The sequence below is a fragment of the Panthera tigris genome, chromosome D3, assembly GCF_018350195.1.
Source record: "Panthera tigris isolate Pti1 chromosome D3, P.tigris_Pti1_mat1.1, whole genome shotgun sequence".
Classification (NCBI taxonomy): domain Eukaryota; kingdom Metazoa; phylum Chordata; class Mammalia; order Carnivora; family Felidae; genus Panthera; species Panthera tigris.
The window spans coordinates 89,942,958-89,967,560 of NC_056671.1; the positions used below are offsets into that span (position 1 = coordinate 89,942,958).

A 24,603-nucleotide genomic window follows, 5' to 3' on the forward strand; every position below is an offset into this window, starting at 1 on the left:
TCCAGAATCTGAATCTAAGTGATTAGCAAGGACGGTGGAGGCCCTGGTTGGAGTCCTCTCCGTAGCATCCCCGAAAGCGGCCACCCCGCCGTTTCTCATGGGGGGCTCATTACTCAGTCTCGTGTTCAGTTTTGAATCCGTGGTATTGAGGCAAAGTTGACTTCCTGTAGCTTCTGTCTGTTGCCCCCAGGCTTGCCCTCTAACGACAGTCCTTTGCTATTCGAAGGCTTAAACCTTTATGAGTTTTTCAAGTCCCCTAATTTTTTGTGTTTCTCTTTTCTGTATTCAAGCCTAATTGTCAATGTTTTTTTTAAAAATGTGGAGCGCAGACCTACACGTGGTTCCCCAAGTGCAGCCTGACCCGTGCGCCCTCTCACTGTCCCCTTTCCTTTCTGGCCCCGTACTCGCGTTACTGTAGCCACAGCCCTGCGTTGACCCTGCAGACAGCTACAACTCGGTTCTTTTCTCCCTTTGAGAATTTTTTTACTCCTGCGGCAGGGCGTCTGAGCGTCTGAGCGGCGGGCTTCACCACTTCACTGCCTTTGTCTACGTTAAATGTAACTTTATTAAATGTAAAATGTGCTTCGCAAATCCTTAGTCATACAAGATCATTCTGCATATCTACATCCATTCGTTGTATTACATACCGGTTTCAGATTGGATGACCTCAACTGTGCTGCATTTTACTGAAATAATAGTAAGGCCTAAACACTCATTGAGCCCTTACTACGTGTGAGGCATAGAGCTACGCATTTTACGTGGACTGTCTCACTTTTCAAAACGATCCTTCATACCATCCCCGTTCTACAGGCTAAGGTTCTGAGAGATAAGGAGTTGAGATAATTGTCTAGAACAATGGAAGGTCTGAGATCTTGCAGACTGCCAAGCTCCCCCTCCAAGGTGATGGATGCCGGCAGAAGACACAGGGTTCCTGGATCAGGAGCAAAGGACATCATTCCTTACAGCAGGAGCGGGAACCGGGGTTACTCTGCTCCCCAGATCCCAACTCCCACAGGTGACGTGGCACCTACACACAGTGAGATGTAAGGAACAGAGCCTCAGGAGAAGAATCTGGATCTGGGGAGCCCAGATCTTTTATTGTGAGCAGTGAGCTGGCCAGTCTCTTTCCCCAGAGGGATACTTGTTTCTGTCCTACTGGACAGTAAATAAATCTGCCCTTTGCCCTAGAAAAGGACACACAGTACCTGTCTCCCAAGGCCGCTTGCTCCAGAAACATCCTTGAAAAGATGATGGAGAATAAAGGCAGCGCCTCTTGCATACGAGATGTGCAGAAACACAGAGACGCACAGAGAGGTGTCTTCCAAATCATAGGAACAGCATCCAGTCCCGCTGGCTCCATGGCTCTGCTCTTTGTGCTTATTGGAAGGGATTCAAGATTATCCCTTCCCCTCTATCCTCTAATAAACGTTAGCATAAAGGGAGGTTCTCACCCTCATTTTAAAGCAGTACGTATGAAGGCCTGCTACAGGCCATGCATTGGAGATGCCGCACCAGGTCCTACACTCTAGGGAGCTCTCAGTCTAGTGGAAAGGGTGAGCATGTTTATGAATAATTATAATTCAGTGTGTCAGAGGTATATACAAAGGGCAGGTAGAGTATCCACTTGGTTACTCTGTAAGACCTGAAGGGACTTTCAAATTAAAGAAACGTACCATTAAAAATACGTAAGTACCTAATTTCCTATGGGTGAGTGTTCATATGGTTGCCTTAGAGCCTACATATTTCTGTCACGTTTACTGAGAAACTACATTGTAGGTCATAAACGTGACAAACCACAGACGTGTTCAGGTGCCTCTTGCTGTGTCCACGTAGAGAACCTGCAGATTCTACGAGTGGTCATGCGACCGACCTTCACGGCGACCTTTATTCTTGAGTCCAGTGCAAAGCGAAATAGACCTTGCCTTGCTGTTCCACTTACTGGTCGGTCCTCAGGACCATCAGTGGTGTGATGTCATTTTCCGTCATGATCCCTCTTAATGAGGTTCAGGAATCACATCAGAGCCACGTGAATAGCAAAGGAGATCTTATTGTAGGTTCTAGGGAAAAGAAACGAACTGACGTGGAGCGTAAACTCTGAACCTTGGGGTCTTCAAAGCAGTTACAGTTTTCGAAATATCCTACCCCCTGAAGACTTTATTTAGTAGCCGTTAAAGAATTAACAAGTGTTGCTCTCAAGCACTGGGTCTCCAGACTTCTGTTCCAGCCAAATGGCACTAGTCTGGATCCACTAGCAGATAAGACCCCTGAAGAGCGGAGACCATCCTAACTTGATATCCGCACCGCCAGCCCTGTCTTTCATGGACTCTCGCACCAGACAGGCGCTTGGTAAAGACCTCTGCCAAGGAGCGTGCTGATGAGCAGAACGCAAACAGAAAAGCGAGCTGGCTAGAACCGTGTAGACTGTGCTTGTAAATGTGTATGTGTTCGTGCAAGTGTTTGTACACAAATGTGTGTGTGTGTGTGTGTGTACATGTAGGTTTCAAGAAAAGATGAAAATTTGACATTGACAGGGCATGTCAATTTTTTTTAATTGCAGAAAGTACTGAGCCTACTATGCAATGTAAGGTAGTTAACTTATCTGGTGCCATTAATGGTATAGGAGTTGTGCCTTTGTTCTTTTTTATTTTTGTTTTTTTTTTTTAAGTTTACTTATTTATTTTGAGAGAGAGACAGAGTGCACACAGGGAAGGGGCAGAGAGAGAGGGAGAGAGAATCCCAAGCAAGCTCCGTGCTTTCAGCGCTGAGCCCAGTGGGGCGGAAGGGAATCCTACAAACCTGAGATCATGACCTGAGCTGAGATCAAGAGTCGGACGCTTAACTGACTGAGCCACCCAGGCGCCCCTGTGTATTCTTTCTTGATCGGTTGCCTCCTCGAGTATCAAGATGGGGCATTTGTTGATCCACAGAAAAGCTACTGAAGGAAGCAAGGAAGACACTCCCCTCTTCCTACGCGGAGCTCAGAGAGCCTGCTTCTGCTCCTTCTGTGTCCCTTGAAGCCCCACCAGTGCCAGGCACATAGCTCTGTTTTCTGTGATTGTGACCTTGGGCAATTCCAGGGCAAAAGGGAGCCCCCTAAAACACATTCTAAGTTCTTTCCCAAGCTTTGTTGAAGGTTATTTCAGGCAGGCAAATGGCCATATGTCCATGTGAACACTGGGCATGACTTTAATGTCACCGTGTTTCTTGTGGGAATTCCTGAGTTTTTATTACATGTGGCATTAATGAATTTCTAGCATGTTGAAGTCACCATTCCCCACGCGAAGCCTTTTGGGGAGTTCCCACGCGGTGTGTGTCTGTTACTTAACACGGCAATATGACTTTGTCCTGATTTTCTCATATGTGCTTCGTGTTGTGTGATACCTGCATGTGGCTGTCGATGGCTCCTAGCAGGTGCTGGCTGTTCCATGAGCCCATCCATCCAAGAGCAACGTCATACTCTTTTTAAACAGTGTTTCAACAGAAAGGCAAAATAGTGCTGCCCAAGTAACAATAAACTCCTTCCGGAACTAATGATAATTTTAGAGCGATTGTTTTCAGGCTTCCACCCTGATGCAAACCATGTAGTCATGTGAGACACTGTGCGTAGCTTTGTACCCTGACTGCACCTGTCACCAGACATTGTGCCCATTTCTCAGCTCGCGCTGTGGACGTCTGTGCGAGGACGTTACCCACGGTGCGTGTCGCCGCTCAGACGTAATGGCACAGTGTTGCCTCTAGACACACACATACGCCAGCCACGTGCCCCACCCTTTCCGGTGACAGGAGCCACGCATCCCCTCACGTGTCATCAGGCCCTGAAAGGATGCCCTCCCAACTCTCCCTGCCCCTCGGAAAGCCGGCCCGGCGTGCGGAAGGAAGGGAAAGCCGCCGAGCCTCCCCGTCTCCATCTCATACACCTGAGGTGTCGGTCGCTGCATTTTACTCAACATTTTAATTTGCAAGTTTTTTATTCTGTCCATTTTAGAGCAAGGGTTCAAGCCTCATAATGTGTCTTTTGTTTGCTATCTTTTCAATCAGTCTGAAACTTTATTATGCAGGCATCAGGTACCGTGCAAGTTCAACATAGGAGTTTAACTTAGGGATTTAGGAAGGTGTTCAGAATGAAGGTTGTCATAGTCACTGGCTCAAAAGAAAGCATGTTTCTGTTTTCCACCGTGACCGTGTCCGCACCCCTCCCCCAGCCCTGCCACCGCCACTGCTCTGTCCTCGTGTTCCGAGAGGGCAGGGTGCTGGGCCCGCCCCAGACCACGACCCGCTCCCACGTGCTGTCCCGGAGCCAGCGGTCATGACCGCTGCTCGCTCTGGCTTCCACAGAACGAATCCGGGCACTGCCTCCGCTTCCTCTGCTGGTCCTGGAAGTGGCTTGAGCACACTGGTCTGATCCTCTGTGCTGGAGCGGCCTCGGCATCTTGGGATGTCATCCTCGGGAAGAGGTCGGGCCTCACTGCGTTGCCACCACGAAACATTCAGGGTCCCCTCACCCACACAAGCCGGCTTAACAGGAAGATAGCAGTGATGTGCCCAGAACAGATGATTCATTTTAATATGTGGAGAAGAAATCCGCGTTGTTTTAAGTGTATACCAGCAGCTGCTGTCATTCGGCTGTGAGCAGATGTTAGACCTCCAAAAGCTTTGCTGATAATTAAAATACTAACAGTGAGCGTTTTGCCCCAGCTGCAGGTTCTGTTTACTGTAAATTTGATTTTAATGGTGCCTCTGTGCTGTTACTGAGGAGCGGTTTGCTTTTTACCTCCATACAAAAGTGTCTGCAATGAAGACAGATGTCTGTTTCCTCTCATTTCCTCGGGAAAGAAACGAAGGTACTGTAACATACAGGGAATCTGAACATGCCTACAAAAATGAATGGGATCTTTCTATAGGATTTGCCCCAAAAACAAAACGGCGCAAGTTTATTTAATCTGCCTTGTTAGCCCTTTAAAGCCACCTTGTAAGAGAAACGCCCACTACCAACACTGGCCGGCTTCCTATTTGCGCGAGTTCACCTTTTAAAATGTGCGTGGTGCATGCACCTTTGAAAAACAGGCGTTGTCTCCTCACATTGTGTTCACCACACTGGGAGTTTCATTATGCTGTCCAGGGACAGTAGGAAAAGGTCGTCGGGCTCCCTAATTTCCTGATGCCTGATGCAGGAAGGAATGTCAGCGCTAGAGTGAGTGGGACAGAGGAGGGGGCCTTACAGCAAGCAGGCGGACCGGCTGCCGCGCACGCGGGGTCTTTGAAGGTCAAGAACGCTGCGGGCCTGGCATCCCACCGCTCCGGTCACTCCTCGAATGCATCAGCCGGTGCCACCAATGCTGAGCAGACCCCGTGCAGAGAGCGGGATGAGGGCTGGGTCCCCCGGGGCCTCCCAGGGGAGCACACGCCCGGAGGACAGGAGAGAAGGCCTCCTAGATGGAGACCCCTCACGGTGGCCACGGACTGACCTCGATATCCCCAAATATGTGCAAAATGCCAAAGGCACTTTGTGCTGATCCCTACAGAGCTGCCCCTCCCCCTCGCCTTGCTCCACACAGGGCCGAAGACATTTGAGCACTTTCTGCTAGTAAATCACTGGCAGTTTTTAAGAAGCGCTCTTCATGGGTAAATGACAAGATCAGAGCACTTTACAGTTTAACTCTAAAATCCCATTTCATCACCCTCGTGAAGCATGATGACACCATTTCTGTCACATGAGTCAAATTTCCAAAGTTCTATGGCTGTCACGGGCCATCTATCAACACGGCCCTCAGGCCTCTGCCTTTGCAGCCGAGAACCAGTTAACCACACCCGCCCTTCACGTCCCTCCCCAAAACGCCTGTCAGGATAACCTTAAACCCCGGTCTTGTCTTCCCGCGTGAGATTTGTGTGCATGGCTCCCATTGGGTCTTCATGCACGGAAATGATGATAGATACCTAAGAGTCTGATATGATACAAAATTTCTTAGGGTTGGTGACTTTAGAGGTAAAATATTGTCTTTTATTCTTTGTCACTCTTCAGTGCCCATAGAAATGTCTAGGCCCATGGAGACTGTTCACAGTAAAGTTAGAAACCTGGCCAGTCATGTATTTCTAACTTGAGATAAATTTATTCTTAGTTTTTTCTGAGTATCTTAGAATTTCTTTCAGGGGTCATATATGATTATCTCTGATCACTACCAATCACAGATGTAGTGCTAATGATAATCGAGAAAAAAGGACTACAACTTTTGTCCCCTAAATCTGTCCTGGCTTGCCGGGAGTGTTCCCTCAGAAAAAATTGCACGGTGTATCTTGTAAAATTGTGTATTTGAACTTATGTCAGGCCAGTTCACGGAAGCTTAGGTTTCAGAATGACCAAAACAGGTGCGTGCTCTGAAATTCACCCCACCGTGTAGCGGTCATTTTTAACAAGCATGCCAGAGAGTGAAGATAGTTGTAATTTTGTGTCTCCGGTTACTTAAATATTTCTGATTTGTGTGCGAATTTGATTAACACTGACCAGAATGCCTTTCTAACCCTGGAAAATACTGGTCAGAAGGTGTTGACCGTCTTTTGTTCTCTCAAAAACAAGCAGACAAACAAACAAAATTGATGGTGACATTGTCATTCCGGTATGGGGTTGGTTGTCAGACTGAGCGGTTACCGTTTCCCCGTGAGGTTACAAACCAGGTCAGGAGTGTTTCCAAGACCCCTTGGTCGGAGTTTTCCTTCAGGGACGTGAAGCAGCACAAAGCGTTCGGTGTGGGGAGCGCCCCCCTGATACGTGTGGTGTTCACGTTGAGAGTGAACTTCTTCACCCCCGGGCTTCGGTGGGAGCCCTCTTGTTGACATCGATGCCGCAGCAGCCGGACCGGTAATTATTTGGCCAAAGCATGACTACGCCATAGAGCAATTATTGATATTGCTTTGACTGGCTGTGCTGTTGTAGGAATAATTTATCCCCCGCTTCAAAATTTCCACAAGGTTATATTGCGTTGAATTTTAATTTGTCATTTTTTCTGCTCTCACTTGAAAAACTTATAAGCTTTTGTGACATTAAAATATGGTTCTAATTTATTAGCATAATCTGTTAATATTGTTTCATTTTAATAGACATTAAGTATGATTTCTTAACGCTCTTGTTAAAATTACATCTTAAAATTGAAGTCAAGAAAAATTATATGTGGCTTAAGGATCCCAGTGTCACGTGTGCCCCAAATTTTTATACGAAAATATTCCCTCTTTAATCGCATCGTATCTGAGGTGCTTCAGTTATGACGAGGAGCCGCCCGAGCATTTTCGAGCCTAGCACCCTTCCGAAATACGAAATCTGCACCGCGCACAGTGGGAGAGCCTCTCCCTCCGCTAGGGTGCCCCCCTCCCCCGGTTCACGAATCACCTAACGAAGGCTGCGAGATCCTTAAGAAAATAATAGAAATCACACCGAGGGACACACGGCATCTGGCGTAACCGAGCACCATACAGACACAAGTGCTCCCGGTAGCACGCGGGGCTCCCACAGGATATTAGCACGAGCTTCCCCGGCACGCCGGGCGCCTCACCCCACACGAGTCCCTTTTCTGCCGTCTTTATCTGCTACGCGATGCATGAAATCTGCTTTCGGTTTTAGAACTGCTGCCCACCTTTGACCCCTTTCGTGGAGACACAATGTGACCTTTCTATTGTCATCGGCTTTCATTCTCCTGAAAATTCTATGAATTTTTATTACAAGTTTTTTTCCAACCACGCCGAGGCTTCTACAAATGACTTGCGGCAGAGGAGATGAAGTTGTTGGACTGGCGTTAGGCAAGTTTTACGGCCGGTGTGCGTGCCGCTGAGCGGCCCGGGCCTGTGTCCTGCAATGTCACACGCCAGTAACTGCTGAGCCTACTATTGGATAAATACATCATTTTATGGAACATTGATTGTTCTATAAACCCAATGGAGTATTATGCTCTATGATCAAACCATTTAGATTGTGTGTAGAGCACAGAAAATGCCATATTCAGGATGGTACTAAAAGTGCCATTTGTGTATTTTATGGATGTCATTACAGGGGGAACTTCTCTCTGTAGGCCCTGTTTACTGCAAAATTTTTTAGTCTGTAATGACATTTTTCATTCACAACGTATGCCTTCAAGAGAGGGGGCCCTTGTTTTATTTGTTTCATTCGAGTTTACTGCACAAATTCTGTACATTTTAATTAAATGTAAGCTTAACAAAAGCATAAGGTATTTATTCTGGGGGAAAGCGCGATGACAGTAACAAAAGAATAACACGCACACGAAAAGGACACAGTCAGGTGCTCAGCCCTATTTGCAGCTGCCCAGAAGCCCCCAGCCCGCAGAACAGAGCCATCAGCATGGTTTGGGGGGGCGGGGGGCTGGTGAGTGTCTACGACTTAACCCCTCCACGCCTGCACTCCAGGTCTGTGGCTTTCAACCCCGAAGATGTTCTCTTCAGGGAGGACAGATAAGAAGGAACTGTCTCTCTCAACCGTCTTCTGGAGAAAGTGAGCCTAATCCGGAATCACTTCCCTGGAAACGAATCCTCAGCTCTCGCCCCCAAAAGAACCCTTCTCATTTCAGCCAAGTTGTAAACTTTCAACGCGTTTAACTATGAGAGGGGATTATAATATCTCTGTAGTCACGAAAACAAATGAGCAGTGAGGTGAGATTGTTTTTTAACGTTTTATTTATTTTTGAGAGAGAGAGAGAGAGAGACACAGAGTGTGGGTGGGGGAGGGGCAGAAAGAGAGGGAGACACAGAATCTGAAACAGGATCCGGTCTCTGAGCTGTCCCCGACGCGGGGCTCGAACTCAGGAATGGCGAGATCGTGACCTAGGCCAAAGTCGGACGCTTAACCTTGACTGAGCCACCCAAGGCGTATCCCGTAAGTTGAGATTTTTCATAAGCAGTCAGGAGGCTGCGTTTTCACTTCATTTGCCCCTTCTGCACAGAGCGATTTGTGGTCCTCTCACAGACAGGTCCAGAAAGGCTCCATCAGATGCATGGTTTGATTAGCTACAATTATCACACGGAAATCCAGCATGGTCTTTGAAAGACGTGAAGCGTAGCGCAAGTATGATGTTGGGCGTCCGTGCTCTGTTAATGATTTGTGCACTTCTGGACCTGTACCGGTGACTGAGCAGTTAAGGATAAGCCTGTACAGAGTTCCTGTTTTCCAAATACCATATCCACTGGGCCATTTGCATTGGTGAGCTTTACGGTTCGTATTTACTCGAAAGAGCTCAAAAATTGAAGTTGATGTGCCCAGTAAATTCTTGGTCATAGCCCAGTTAGAATTTAAAGTTACAGTAGAGATTCACATTAGTTTAAATGACACTTGAACTTCTACATAGCTCCACATTAATTCATTATGGGCGAAATGGAAGAATCTTCAGTGGGTGAATCTTTTTCAATCTGATTGAGGCTGTTACATTTTATAGGTGCTATTTTTCAAGGCAGTACTGACAGCACTCGAAGTTATTAAATTGCTGAATCAAAAGATGGGCCTGTACTCGCATTTATGAACTGATGGAGTGGCCGGGCTCGCGCCGAGCGGAGGTTAAGATGTCGGAGGTGTCAGGCTCCCTCACACGCCGTCGTGACAGCAGTATTTACCCGTGTAGTTTACTTTAATGGTCTGGAAGTGGCTTCGCCCACCTCTGGATTCAAATAAATTCCGTAAGTAGTTCAGAATGGCGTCGTTACCAGCGCTGCAAGGGATTCAGAGGGTAATGCTGCACCCAGGAGGGCTTCTGTCCGGCCGCACACCGGAGGAGGAGGCCCGGGGCTCTTCCTTTCGCAGGCGCCGGGCCACCAGGCCACCGGAGCCTGCGTGTCTCCCACCTGCCAGGGTCTCTCCTGCTCTCGACGCCGAGGCAGTATGCCCTCTTCTGCAGTGGCGTGGGGTTGGTTTGAAGGCTGCCTTCTTTATTTTTGTGTCCATATTTCTTCATGTCTTTTTGTTTTAATTTAGTTTCCCAAACTCTAAGTTAAACTGGAAAGGACCTTGAAGTTAGGGAGTGGACAGAAACCAGCACATCAAGTTCAGGGTGTAATGATGGCAGAACGGACAGAAACAAACGGGATCAAGTTCAGGGTGTCATGAGGGCAAGCAAGCCCCAGGTGGAGGGGTGGAGGGAGGGAGAAATTGGGAGCACGTGCACCGGAGACCAGGGGTCCCAGAGGAAGGTGCCCCCAGCAGGCTGGTGGTATCCCCGGTGTAGACTCCTGCAGGCATGTGAGTGCGAGCAGGGGGCCCTGTGGGGTGCCCTGTCCTTGCCTTCTGCCGCAGACCAAGCCTCCCGACGTCTTTGGAGAGACATTCTAGGGAGATTCGAAGTTCGGAAGATAAACCGAGATGAGGTCAAGTACACACCAGGGCTCAGCGCCCTCCTTCTAGGACCCGTGCGGTTTCACCTGCTCTCATGCCTGCCCCCAGACTGCAGCCTTCCCAGGGCTGTGCTTTCCTTGTGTAAAGCAGAGGTGCAGTGGTGGGGGGGGGGGGTGTGTGCAGGATGGAGGGACATCGCAGCAGGCACGTCCCTGGGCGGGGCAGCTGGGTTGATTCCCTTAAACCCTGCAGAGGCTCACCTGACCTCTGCAAAGTCTTCAGAGCCCTGAGGGCTGGGAGTCCCCAGTGTGGAGACCAACACTACCCCAGGGCACCTGCCCCGGGGCACCTGCCCCTGAGCACCAGGCAGTTGGCACTTGGGAGGTGTTTGCTCACGGAGGCGGGGTAAGGAGCAAGCTCCCTGCTCTGGGTTCTCCCCTTTCCTCGGAGGGTAAACGGGACAGCTGATACACTTTGGTTAGGGCATTTAGCTAGAACCATCGGTGTTTTGGACCCTCCCCGGGAAGGTTCAGTTGACCTTTAGGATGTGATGGCGTGGCTTTCGCCTGGCTGGTGACAGCTTGGCCAGGCCTGGTCCGCCCATGGCTGCACGGCCAGCCCGGGCCGCACCCCCTGGTCAGGGTGTAACGTAACCCGAGAGAGTGAGAGGGAGGTTCTGCTCCTGGAGATCGTCCCGCTTGACGCCACGAGGCTTTCCCTGACCCAAGAGTCTGTGATTCCATAATCGCTCTAAGATTCACGCTATAGAGCGCATCCTCAGAGGCAGAAAACACAAGGTGACAGAAAACTGACCCCACGAACTCGCGGTACGGTGAGCTTCGTTCCAGTTGGTTCCCTGCCCACACCATCAGGTGCCACCAGGAGACCCTTGCCCTCCCTCCGGCCTGTCAGGTGACAGGGGTTGCAGTGGTATGAATTGCCCTGACCTCTGACTGTCGAACAGGGGGCATAGACCACCCAGACGTCGCGGCACCGTATATGGAATGGGCCAGGAGTTTGCATTCGGAGCTTAGCATGGGGTTCCAAATCCAGGACTGTCGCCTTTAGTCTGCATGTGAGCTCAGTGTGTCCTCGCAGTAAATGTGATGGAAGGGCTTCTGTGGATCGTGCCTGAGATACTGTGCCTCCCGGAGACGGGCCTTGTCTGGGGTCTGTGCTCAGAGTGGACTCTGTGTTGAAAGAAATGCTTTCTTACGGAAGTGCACCAACATGTTAAACAAAACTCTTATTTTTGAGGGATGCTAGCAATACATAATCGTAACAGTTTGTAATCATTTTCTTTCCTTTGGTGAGGATAAAGCGTTCTTTTTAAAAATGACCTACAGGGGCGTCTGGGTGGCTCAGTCGGTTGACGGTCCAACTTGGGCTCAGGTCATGATCTTATGATTCATGAGTTCAAGCCCCACATCGGGGCTCTGTGCTGACAGCTCAGAGCCTGGAGCCTGCTTCCGATTCTGTGTCTCCCTCTCTCTCTGTCCCTCTCCTCGCACGCTCTCTCTCTCTCAAAATAAAACATCAAAAACAATTTTTTAATTACCTACAATAAAGACAGTAAGATGAAATCCTTTAAAACTGTGGTGGCCATTGGAAATCCTCATTGATTGGTTATCACCTAGGGGGGAAGGAGGCAATAATAAGAACACGGATCTTTTCCCTGTTTCGATGGAAAGAGATCAGTTTTCAGTCATGTTTCATCGTGTCCAGCGTCGGCCTGCGTCAGAGCTGACGCTGGGGGGATGGGTGTCCATGCCTGCGTCCCGGGCCCTCCTCACGTCTGTTCGTAAACTTACGAAAAGACTTGCCTTTGGGTCAGAGTACACTGCCACTCTTTACTGTCCTTCACTGCCCACCAGTGACTGAATGTCTCGTTCCAAGTGACAGTTATCGAGGGGGGTGGTTGTAGCCACACTCCTGCCCTGGGAACAGGAAAAGCAAACGCTGGCTGATGAGAGTTGTATTTGGACATTCGAACCAGGAGGACAGAAAAATGCCTGTTCCCGTCGCACACCCGTGGCCGAGCTGTCAGAGTCCGTGCACACGGCCGGCCCCGGAGGCCCCTGGCTCACCGTGGTGTGTCTGCCGAGGGGTTAAAGCTTCTGCACAACCGTTGTCTTACTTGTAAGCCTAACAGTCGTGTTTCGAGGCTCTAACTGGTCCCTGTCTCCCATAGGCATTGTTTCCAAGTCCTACGAATGCCGTCTGAAGGGCCAAGGAGCCACGTTCGTGGAGACAGACAGCCCGTTCACCGCGGCCGCGCTGGCGGCCGCGTCCCCCGTCAAGGAGCGGCCCCGTAGGGACAGCACGAGGCGGGCGGCGGCCGAGCAGGTGATCGTCATCCAGGGCTACGGCGGGGAGTTTGCGCTCGACGCCTCCGTGGAGGAGACCGCCGCAGCCACGCTGCAGACGCTGGCGCTGGCCGGCCAGGTGGCCCGGGTGGTGCACATCACAGAAGATGGGCAGGTGATCGCGGCCGGTCAGAGTGGCGCCCACGGGGGCGCTGTGGCCCCCGGGCCGGTCCTGCCCGAGCAGTTGGCGGATGGGGCCACCCAGGTGGTGGTCGTGGGGGGCTCGCTGGACGGCCACGGCGCGGACGGGCCCCTCAGCCCGGAAGGCGCTGTGATACAGCAGGTGACCAAGCAGGAGATCTTAGACCTCGCCGAGGCCGGAGTCCCCCCGCCCGACGCGGCCTCGGCCTTGGACGCCCTGCTGTGTGCGGTCACCGAGCTGGGAGGGGCGGAAGGCCGGGTCGGGCCCGACGAGAAAGGCAGGTCAGGCCACAAGGACGTGCTGGTCCAGCTGCCCGGTCAGGAGGCGCCCCCCGCCACCGCCCAGCCCGAGGCCCCCGAGATCCACATGTTCCAGGACGTGCGGGAGGGCGCGGCCCCCGGGGAGCCTGTGGAGGTGCTGACCCAGGTCGTGCGGCCCCCGGCCCTCACCGCCTCGCAGGAGCGCGCGCAGGTGGCCTTCAAGAAGGTGGTGCAGGGCGTGCTCCAGTTCGCCGTGTGCGACTCGGCCACGGCCGGCCAGCTCATGAAGGAGGGCGTCACCCAGCTCATCGTGAACGAGGAGGGCACCGTGCACATGCTGGCCCGGGAGGGCTCCCAGATCATCATGCAGGAGGCCGAGGCGCACGGCCCGCGCGTGGACCTGGCCGAGCCCGACGGCGAGATCTCGCAGATCATCGTGACGGAAGAGCTGGTCCAGGCCATGGTCCAGGAGTCGGGCGGCTTTCCCGAGGGCGCCACTCACTACATCGTGACGGAGCTGCCCCCCGGGGTGCCGGAGGAGGCGGGCGTGTACTCACACACCCTGATCGAGGCGGCCGACTCACAGGGGATCCTGCAGGCCGGCGCCGCGCTCAGCGCCGAGGCCTTGGGCCCAAATGGAACCCAGCAGCTGACGAGTATGGTCATTTACACCCAAGATGGGTCCCCGGCAGCGACTGTCATTCAGGGCCAAAGAGAGAGTAACGAACTCCAAGAAGCGTGAGGCGCGCACGGCCCGGGGCAGGTTGGGGAGGTCTGGGTGCAGACGTCCGCTCCCGGCCCGGGGCAGACGAGGGCGGTCCGGCCTCCGGGACGGTGACGCGGTGCTCCCGGGGCCGCCCGCCCGCTGTCCGGGCGGCTTGGCACCGGCTGCGGGCAGCGTGCACGGGGTGCGGGGGCCGCCACCGCTGGGAAGGCCCCGGGTGGGACGGGGTGCCGCGGGGCAGACCCCCGGGCCGGCCAGCCTGTCTCCTGCTGGCTCCTTTGTGACTGGTCGCTTCCCTCCGTTCTGTGCTCCGTGCTGAGGAGAAGCCACGTGTTTTAACGTTTCCACCCCCACCAAGTGTGTTCCCGTTTCAGTTATCAAAGGACTGTGGCTCGAGGCGGAAAAGTCCGAGCAGCGTCTCCTGCGGCCTGAGACGTGCCTGTTGTTCCGGTCCAGCATGTCGCCGTTTTAACGTTTCAGTATATATTTGCTTCAAAATTGCAGCTACAGGTATTACCGTCTTGCAGCAGGCCACCCCTGTTCCTTTCCCTGAAATCTTAGGACCGCGGGGTCCCCAGACCAAAGGAAGACCTGTTCGTCTCACGCATCCTCTCCCCAGACATCGTGGGGCTGTCCCTCGCTCTGGTTGCACTCTGCTTGAAAGAAGCCTTCTTAAGCCGGTGGTGAAGAACAGCCCTGACGTTTCTATTTGACGAAAATCTACCTTGGTTTAGACAACCCCGCGCTTCTAACTTTGACTTCGTTTCATACAATAAAGTCTACATATGAAATGCGTACTCTGGAAAATATTGTTCATACCAATATTTTGCTTTTATAACAAATGTCTGTTCATACTGATCCCACTTTTGCAGGATTCATTTGTGACTTCTGTCCGTGTGAAGGAGCTGACGTTAAACATTAGGACTAGAAAGCCGTGCTCCCGCAGCCCCGGGCCTGACCGGCGTCATCCGTGTTTAGTCGTGGGCTCCCTGCCGCTGTCGGAATGCAGCTTTATGTTCTAGTAACTCACTTCTTGATCCAGTTCTCTTCTTCCTTTTCCAAAAGTGTAAAAACAGTTCCCCTCCCCCGAACGCAAAGGTTGTTTTTGTTCTATTTTTTTTTCCTTTGAAATAAAATTACAGCATTAAAAGATAACGACAGTCTCTTATTTCCAGCAGCTGGTCTGTGGGCAGCTGTACAAGCAGACGAGGGCCTCTTCTTCTGTCCCACACCAGGGTTTGTCCCCCCGCTCTGCCCACGACGAGGGAACTGCTTTCTGTCGGGGACCTCCTACGGCCCGGTGCCAGTTCTGACTGTTGGGCACGTGGGCCAAGCACCTTCTAGTGACAGTGGCATATTCTATCACGGTTGGTATCTAAAAATGGTGAGGAACAGACACGAGAGAAAAGGAAGAGAGGATAGTACCTTTTTAGTTGGAGTGGACATACCGTTCAGAATCGCTTCCTGAGGGCACAGGGCGGGCACACGCCCCGCTGAGCCTCTCCGGGCCTCGTCCGCATTGCTCTGCGGCCCCGCGGGGCCACCTCCCTTGACACAGTCACCCCCTCCCCCCCAAAACTAAAAGGTGCAGTTTCAGGTTTGACACTGAGATTCGTAATTGGCTGAGTACGACTTGCTCGTGTTTCCTAAAAGTGGCAATTCACGTCTCCAACACTTGTCTTCAGCCAACGGTGACAGGATCAACTCCCGTTTGTTATCAGGATGAAGGTGACCTTTATAAAGTGATGCCGCTCTCCAAGCTTCTCCTACATGTTAAAAAAAAAAAAAAAAAAAAAGGAGGAGGAGGGGGGATGTTTTCCGGCGGAAATATTTCTTCCCGATCATGCCCCCCGTTAGCTACAGCCCGCGGTCCTCGGCTCAGATGCTAATTCCTGAGTGTGCTCCGTCCTGTATGGCTAACCTTTCTGCCACAGTCCGGGGTGTTGACACGGACATGCTGCAGTTTACCGTCGGTGATTTATTTAGGATAAATATGTCTCAGGTGGCATTTAATCCTTCAGAAAACCGGTGTAGGCTGCAGCGTGAAACCAGCAATCACGTTGTACGCACAATGAAAAGAGCAGGCCTTTGCATAAAGAAATTGTACAGAAGGTGTTTCGAGGCTCAGAAGGATTGCCAAGGACCCACTAAGCTATGGTCTCCTGTACTTACCTATAGGGCTGTGTTAGCGTTACCTCTCTTCCCTCTCTCGTTACACAACTATTGGAATGTAAGGGAGTTGAAGAAATACACACACACACACACGTGTGTGTGGGCCTCAGAATAATGAGGTGCGGTCGATACTGTGACCGGGACGCATTTACTGCAACGGGGATTGTCTGTAAAGAAGGTACAGGCAAGTGTGTAGCCTTACTGGGGTTTTTCACTAGAGAAAACGGTAAAACTTTAAAGAACTTAAAAAAAAAAGCAAACAAAATATTTACTTGGAGACTAGAATCCGGAAAAGCCGCCTTTGGATTCAGCTACAGCCAGTGGAATGATTGAGCCCCAAGGACATGGGCCGTGCACATCCAGAAATAGCTTAGACGCCACCTCCTGTGGCTGCAGGTGGCCATTTTGGGTGCAGAGTTACAGAGGACGCGGTTTCCACACAAAGGAAGCTTTAGCCACCAGTGCCACTGATGAAACACGGTGGCCCCAGCAGGCATCCCTGTGGGACGCTTCCGGCGTCCCTGAACGGTCGTGCTCCAAAACCTCTCCCCCCACACCCGAGAACGCACAAGCAACAAACCCGTGTCACCCGGCAGGTACCAAAGGTGTCCTTTTTGCTGCTTGGTTCGCTCTGAAGCACCAAGCAAATGTGCGAAGACCGTGTGAGTGCGGGTGCTGGTGGCTCCACTCATCTGTCGGCCCCTTCCAGAAACGCGGATCCGAACGAAGTCCTCGCAGACGGACAGAAGGGAGCCTCAGGGGGTGTTTGCTCAGCCCCCTGACAAATTGTGGCCGGGACCCCGCAGAGGCCCAGGCCCGGCCATGCTCACGCCAAACACCGCTGCTCCGACCCAGCGCTCCCTCTCAGAGCCCGGAGGCCCGCGGCCCAGGAGCACGGCAGCTGGGAAACCCTCCGGCCGATGGACAGTATTCACGTTCCTGGTTCCGTCCAGCCTTCTGTTTCCCTGACCACAAAGCTAAAATCACGGCACAGGAAAGGACTGAAGACCCAGCTCGGAATCCGGCCCCAGAGTCAGTTCTAGAAAGTCGACTAGGAAACAAGGAAGGTCCGTGTAGCAAACTACAAAAGGAGCCGTGAGTTTTCGCTCCTTCTGCTGTTTAGTATCAGCCCATAATTTAAGGGCACACGGCTCACTTAGGCAGCCTCCTCCTGTTCCATCTTGTTGAAGAATACAATTCCTTCTACTCCTCTAGGGTGATATCATTTCACATGAAGAAAAAAGTTAGCTCAGATGGCAGTTATACGTTTCGGAAGCACCTTCTAATCAGGGATTGGTGATTCATTATTAGCTTCAGCAGGCGATCCATCTGACATGTAAGGGGAAAAAATTAGCAGCTGTCACCGCATGATGAGTTAATTTCCTGATAGGCCTGACACTGAAAAGCCATTTGGAGACATGGCAATGGCTGACGAGAAAACCTGGTGCTGCTTTATAATTGGAGATAAAGAAAGGGCAGAGAAGCGGGCCGGGGGAGGGGCCCGCGGCGCCACAAGTGGGGGCCGCTGGAGCTGCGTGCGCCCTCACGGGCGCATCGCCGTGTCCGGGGCCGGTCCCCCTGCCCGCGCCCCGGCCTGTCGTGTACACGCGTCCCCCTGCGAGGTTGGAGACCGACACAGGGGCCTGACATTTCACAGAAGGGCGAGAGCACGACGTTCTCCTTTCGATGGTCCTCCTGGCAATTTCCATAATTGGAGCTCGGGCTTTCAATCGTGGGATAATGTTTTATCGCCATAGAAAGTAACCCCGTGGAATGAGTGTTGTGGACACTTAGGAGGAGCGGGCGGGGCAGCCCAGCGTGGCTCGCGGTTGGCCTCCCTCAAACTTGCCCCGCTCTCAGACTGCTGTCCCTCACAGGGTCTGTTTCCAGCCCAAGCTGAACACAAGACAAAACTTCAGTGTCCAGAAGATGGAAACTAGAACTGGGCATATAAAGCCCTGGCTTACAGGAGGGACTCGTGCGGCCTCCACAGGTGAGGGGTCCTTGGTGACGGCCTCACGGGTAGGGTTCCAGAACCAGGCCCCGAGGTGTCGGTGTTTGCCGAAGTGAGGACAGCCTTATGCGAACAAAGCTCATGCCCGTTAGAAGCCGGAGTCCCGGCTGCCTGTCTTCGACTCTGGGCCGATAACGTGAGTGAAGCAGAGACTTCTCGAGGAATCTGAACTTAGAAGAGAGCATGAGGCAGGGAACCGTGTTTCTCCAAAACTCCGGGCCCTCAGCCCAGGACAGGATTCTGGTTTCTCTTCTCTCGGAGGGACGCGAAATGTGTGAGGCCGTGTAGGCCTGGCTGAGACACAATCACCTGGGCGAGCACACAGTCACAGGCCCGTTACCAGAATCCAACAGATCCATTGTCAATCCCTCCAAGAAGCATCCACTTACTCCACGGCCCTGCATGTTCAGTACCTTTTAATAAATGCTTTTTCAATGACCTAATTTCGGCTTGGCTTCTAGCATCACGGGAAGATGCCTCGTAGCCGGGACGAGCAGGAGCTTGTGGACCGGTCCTGTCCGTCAGCACCGTCGTCCCCGTTCTCCAGACAACTTCTTCAGCAGAGGGGTAAAAACCAATGCAAAGTACGGGTCTGCTTTTCAGGTTCCAAACCAGGTTCCGGTTTAGAGACGAGCTTCGTTCAGGCTCCCCTGAGGCTGCCAGCCGCCGCGGCCGGCACCCTTGTCCCCCTCGGCATGGGAAGTGGCCAGCACGGTACTGGTTGAGAAGGGGGCAGTCCCTCAGCGGCAGGACCTCTGGCCGCACGCGCCGCTGTTCCCCAAACCTCAGCAGATCTCCAGCGCCATGCTGCCTGGTCCCGAAACGGGGCCAGAACCTGAAAGGAGACCTACGTGCCAGCCTGACCCACGCCTCCACCTTTGTCCCGGCTTTCAGGGCACGGGGAGGTTTTGACCCAAAGCTGCCGTACGTGGCCCATCACAGAACACGGTCTCACAACCCATAACGCATACCCACGCTGTGAGTCCCCCTGCAGGACTCAACGGTCCACGGTTTCTCACCCATGTGTATAAATAAGGCTCCGGCCCCACCACCCAGGGTGCATCCCCTGCGCCCCTACGTGATTTCTGGACAGGTTGGAAGTGGAAGGTGCTCCACTGTGGGCTGTAGACCCGCCCTTCCTGACCCTCTGCCCTCCACAGAGTGTGGACCACTCATCCTTCATTTCCGTGTTGCAAATAGAGATTCGATTCCAGGGCGGAGTCCGTGAGCCCACCTCACAAGACCCTCAGCTCTTGACGAGGCCTGGAACCGAGGAGGCTCTCCGCGAATCGTTCTGAATGAATGGGTAAACTCATGGATTCTCAATTCTTCATCGGCTTTTTCTTACTTCCTTGCTCTCCTTCCTTTCTGTCCTTTTAGTCATAATTTCTCAACAAAAATCTTTGGCAGGAATTGAATCACCACTGAATGCATCTCAAACATAATTCTTCCTGGTTGAACTGGTTCAATACACATTTCTCTGCTTATTTCCACCTTTTGCCAGATTATTTCTTGACAAGAAGGGTCCTGAGACCAAATCCCGTGACAGACACTGAATCAGGTTCACACACAGTCTTGTCATACACGTTAAGGTGACTTTCAGGCTTTTATCAACAGGAATAAATGACAGGGAATTTCCTCTTCACTCAAAATTGCCATGAACTAAAGGAAACATAACAAATAGCCCACGTGTGTGGCACCAGACTAAATGTCTCCCGTTCTATTGAAATTAGAATTCTGTTTGCTTATTCCTGATTTCTTTCTAGCCCTAGGGTCCCCGGATCAGTTCTGTTTATTTCTGCCCATTCCCTCCTTGACATTCTGTGAAAAGAAACCCAGTGTTCTTGTTGGTCTTGGACGATCATGACCCTTTCTGGAGAGAGCTCTGTGACCCGGCAGGAACTGATGTAAGGAGGCCGAACGAGTGGCAGATGCCAGCCGACCGCAGACCTTGAGCTCCTTTCTACGTGTAGCCGCATCCCTGATGCATCCTGAGGTGAAGCTGGCCTCGAGAGAAGCACTGAAAGGAGGGAAATAATACCGTGTTTAACCGATCCCAAATGCACACGGTCGGTCATACCTCAATGCCTCTGAAATCCAGATTCGACGATGGTGTCTTAGATCAAACCGTGCGGCTCAATGGAGCAAGTGTTGGGGAGAGAAGCCAGGGGATCCCTTGGAAGCAACCGCAGGTGTCCAGGAACCCCCAGGGGTGGAATTTCCAGTCACGGCGGAAAGAGGAGGGTCTGTTGTGTTCACGGCCGCTGACGCATCTGGGTGGGGCAGCGCACAGACGTCCTCGTTATAAGGGACTCCAGCGGTCCCACAGCGTAATCCTCGTGTGGGAAGGCTCCGTCCGGTTCCAGTACGGGTGCTGCTGTGACCAGGTGTGCGGGGCTGCTCCTGGCATCTGGTGGGTGGAGGCCGGGGATGCTGCCAGACTCCCTCCAGTGCCTGGGACCCACTTTCTGGTCCTGTCACACGGCGAGCCCCTGGGAAGACACGAGGCCTTTGCAGACCACACGCCGTCCCCCACTGGCTTTCATTTCAGGCCCGCGGGTGGCGGAAAGTGAAAGTATGTCCGTCAGTCCAGGGAGCAAGGAAGCTGCACGTCAGGGCGCAGTGAGGGGCCAGCGGTGTGTTCCCGTCCCAGAGTGACACCAGCTCGCTCAGTGTGTGTGTGAGGACAGGGACCATCTTCCAGAAGATGGAGCAAGGAAGGGGGAAGGGGGTCCACCTGAGAGGCGAGCGCAAGCCAGCAATGAGTGAGGGAACGAAGGACGAACGTCACTCAGCCCCTCCGGGCAGGGGAGGGGGGTGAATCAAGGCGCGTGACCCCCGTCCTGTGGGGCCTGGGCTCTTTGGCCGGGTCGGGCCTCGGGGTCCAGGATAGCCCAGGGGCCCAGACCACGTGCGCCTGTGCCCAACGGAAACCCAAGCAGGTAGCCACAAAGGAAGGAAACAGCTGAGTACTGCCCGGTCACGCTGAACGTGGTAGCTCGAAGCCAAGGTGACCCCAGCCCAGTTCGCCCACTGCCCAGGACCCTCGCTGAGTGACTTGCGGCCGATGGGCACCTGCTAGGCCCTCCACACACGCTTCCTCTCTTCGAACCCCCCGGAACGACACATCTGCAGACACTCGGAGCTTCGGGAGGGGGCCCACGATGCACGGCAGAACCGCCAGGGCCGTGTCACCAGCTCTGAGTCACGCTTCACGACCCAGACAGCCGGGGGACCCCGCGGTTCTTGCCTCTCCGAGCCAAAGGCCTCCCGGACGCCGTCTCCTCCGGCCGGAGAAGCTGGCCGCGGTGAGGCTGACGTCACCCCACTCTCTGCCCACCTTCGGTTTGGTCCCCCGTGGGACGGGCGGGTTCCCGAAGGGGAACCTCCCCCCTCCCGTGAGAGGGGCCCCCACGCCTCCTGCCTCGCTGGCTGGCCGGGTCCTGGGGCCTCCCCTGCCTGTCCACGCCGCCCAGGCAGCGACAGTCAGGCGCCCCGAACCTCGGTTCCCGCCAGCGCTGCCCAACCGCCCACGCCCGCCGTGGGGTCCGCCGCGCCGCCAGGTCAGGCCCGAGGTGACGCGAAGGGGACAGGTGCCTTCCGCCTCTTGCCCGCGCTGCTGCGGGCGGAGGCGGGCCGGAGAGCCAGGCTGGCCGAGGCTCCCTGCTCTCGAGCCAGGGGGACGCCCAGCCGGCGCTGTCTCCTGTCGGGAAACCTGCCACCGCGCGTCCCGTCCTGTCACCGGAGCGTCAGCGGGCTCCAGTCTCTCGGCATATGGCGCGGCGGCAGCTTTCGGGAGCTGTGAGATCCAGATGCCGGCCCCAGGCTGGTCTCCTCCGCGGGGACAGCGGGGCCTGGGCTCCGGCGGCTCTTCTCGGCTTTGTCTGGATGCTTGTCTCCTCCCGTCACTTGCCCACCTGCGAAACCCAGGTCCGGTCCCTGCTGCCGTCCCGCTTTTCCCCTGCCTCGTGCCTTCGGGCTTCCTTTCCGGGGCCCCCGCTACGAGGGGCAGCACGGGGGCGGGGGCGGCACTCAGGGGCAAGGCCCCCTTGGGGGCTCCTGCACAGGCACCGCCGGGGGAGGCCGGGCTGCAGGGCCCCCGCCACAGCCGGCTCTCCCCGCCCTGCCTGCCCCCTCCCATCCCCCGGGAGAATGAGGGGCGCGGGGCAGTGCGGTCGGCAGGGTGCTGGCGTGCGAGGCGCCCCCTGGAGGCCGGGCTCTGCTCAAACCATCCGGGCGAAGATGGTCGGCTTCTCCGCGGGCGGGGCTCAAGTCTGATGACGACGGGTGAGGCCGTGGGGCGCGTCTGGGAGATGTGGCCCTGGGCACCGGGAAGGCGGCTCCGGGCCCCGGGGCGCCACCCTCTCCCGCCGCCTGGCTGACTCGGCCCCCTCTTCCGCGCGGTGCCGACAGCCGGGGAGACGGGGCGACTGCCAGCCGAAGCCAACCCCCGGGGCGGGGGGGGGGGGGGGGAGGGTTCGAGGCACGGCCCCCACGGGAGGGAGGGGAGGGCGGGAAGGCTGCGCGTCCCGGGCGAGCCGCGCGCTTCCAGGCGCTCACGCAACCCCCGCTGAGAGAACGCTGGACTCACTCCCCATATGCGTATGAATATGTGTGTATGTTTATGTGTGATGCGCCCGCGCGCAAACAGGGCTCCTGGAGGAAAGCAGGCAAGACGAACCATGTGTCCTCTCTCGGCCGATCCAAACGGCTCAGCACCGTGAGGACAAAACGCGTCGGCTCGGAGAGAGGCCGTAAGCCGCTTGCGGGGAGAGTCCTGCTGAATTGGCACGTGCTCGGCTCAGACCCCGTGACACGCGGGCTCGGGCTGCACGGCCCGCCGCGGGAGGAGGAACAGGGTCCCCGGGCGGGCGGCCTCGGCGGCGGGGTCCCCAGGCACAGTCTGCAGTCCACGTAGCGGAGTATTTGGCTTGGGAGAAACCACGCGGCGGGGACGACGCGCCCTCTGCTCTGTGGCCCCCGCCCCGCCCTCGGCAGAGCCGCGGCCGTGGCTGCCGCGCTGCTTCAGAAACTGGCCCGGGGACATGATCGTCCTTGTCCGCGGGTCTCCTCGAATTTATTTATGTATTTATGCATGTATGCATGTTTCTTTTTGAGAGACAGAGAGAGACAGAGAGAGAGAGAGGCAGAGTGCGAGCAGGGGAGGGGCAGAGAGAGCCGGAGACACAGAATGCGAAGCAGACTCCAGGCCCCGAGCTGTCAGCACAGAGCCCGACCCGGGGCTCAAACTCACAAACCGTGAGATCGTGACCTGAGCCGAAGTCGGACGCTTAACCGACTGAGCCACCCGGGCGCCCCTCTTGTGAATTTTTAAACAAGACACCTATAGATAGAAGTTCTAGTATTTTCTTTTCAGACCTAGCGGATCACCCGAACCCCCCAGTCTGCTCCAGCAGCAGAGCGCCCTGATGTCCAGCACCAGCTTCCCGCCGCCCCCCGGTACTCTGGCTTCTCCCTGACTCCCAGGAGGTGCCGGGGAGGTCTGGCTGGACACTCACGGTCAGCAGGGCGCCGGGCTCAGCGGCCCGCGGTGCTTTCCCGGCCTCACCTGCGCGGTGAGGCTTCTGTGAGGGGACGAGGCAGCCTGGGCTTCGTGGCTTCCGGCGTGCTTGCGCCCCTGACTCCAGACACGTCTCCTCGGCGCCCCCACTCAAACGCCTCCCATTCGGCGCCCGGCAGCACCTTCTCAGCTGCGCATGAGGACTGAACACACACCTGTGGGCGTTCCTACCCCCGCCCCCCGTGCATTCCCACCCCCCGTGCATTCCTACCTCCCCCCCGTGCATTCCTACCCCCCCATGTATTCCTACCCCACTGTGTGCGTTCCTACCCCCACCCCCACCCCCGTGTGCATTTCTACCCCCTCCCCCCGTGTCCATTCCTACCCCCCTTCCCCCCATGTGCATTCCTACCCCTCTCTGTGTGCATTCCTACCCCCTCCCATGTGTATTCCTACCCCCCCATGTGCATTCCTACTCCCTCGTGTGCATTCCTACCCTCCCCCCGTGTGCATTCCCACCCCAACCACCACCCCCAAAAAATGAAAGCCAAGCAACACAAAGGCACATGATCCCACAAAGAGACACAGAATAAGAGCGGCAAGACCACACCTCAAAAGTTTGGGGGAAGGTGCTAGGTGTCAGAGAGGGGTACGGAGAGCAAAACCGAGAAAGCAGACCCTCGGTCCCAGCAGGGGGAGGTCGCGGCCAGCGGCGTGCCAAATCGTGTCCCGAAGCCCTGAGAAGCTGAGCTGAGGCATCTGCACTACTGACAGTGCGGATGGCAGGGCTGGGGCCGGGTCCGAAGCACGTCCCTCCCTCCACCTGACCTCTGCGGCCAGGCCCCTGCCCTCCCCCACTTCGCGATCCAGGAGACAACTGGAAGCCTTTTCCTCTGGAGAAATCCCACCAGAAAGGCTCTGCGCTGGGGACACAGAGAGGAGTGGGAGATGCCATGCGTAAAATGGGATTAGGAGAAACTCTATGTACCCAGTGAGATCCACCCCCAGTCTGTCACCTGCTGGAGTCCAGGACAGAGAAACCACGATTGTGAGCCGCTGGTAGACGACCAGAGGATTCTTTTCTGG

The 24,603-nt window shown here is 54.6% G+C and overlaps 1 protein-coding gene across 3 annotated transcripts in view; it reads left to right on the forward strand.

The window, feature by feature from the left end:
• Nucleotides 1–14,959, forward strand: part of ZNF407 (zinc finger protein 407) — a 454,006-nt gene extending 439,047 nt beyond the window's left edge. For all 3 annotated transcript variants that reach the window (XM_007084736.3, XM_042962727.1, XM_042962728.1), the window contains exon 9: nt 12,510–14,959. In XM_007084736.3, the coding sequence (XP_007084798.2) occupies nt 12,510–13,828 (1,319 nt within the window). In that variant the 3' untranslated portion in view covers nt 13,829–14,959. The remainder of the gene's footprint in view (nt 1–12,509) is intronic.
• The last annotated feature ends 9,644 nt before the right edge of the window (nt 14,960–24,603 follow it).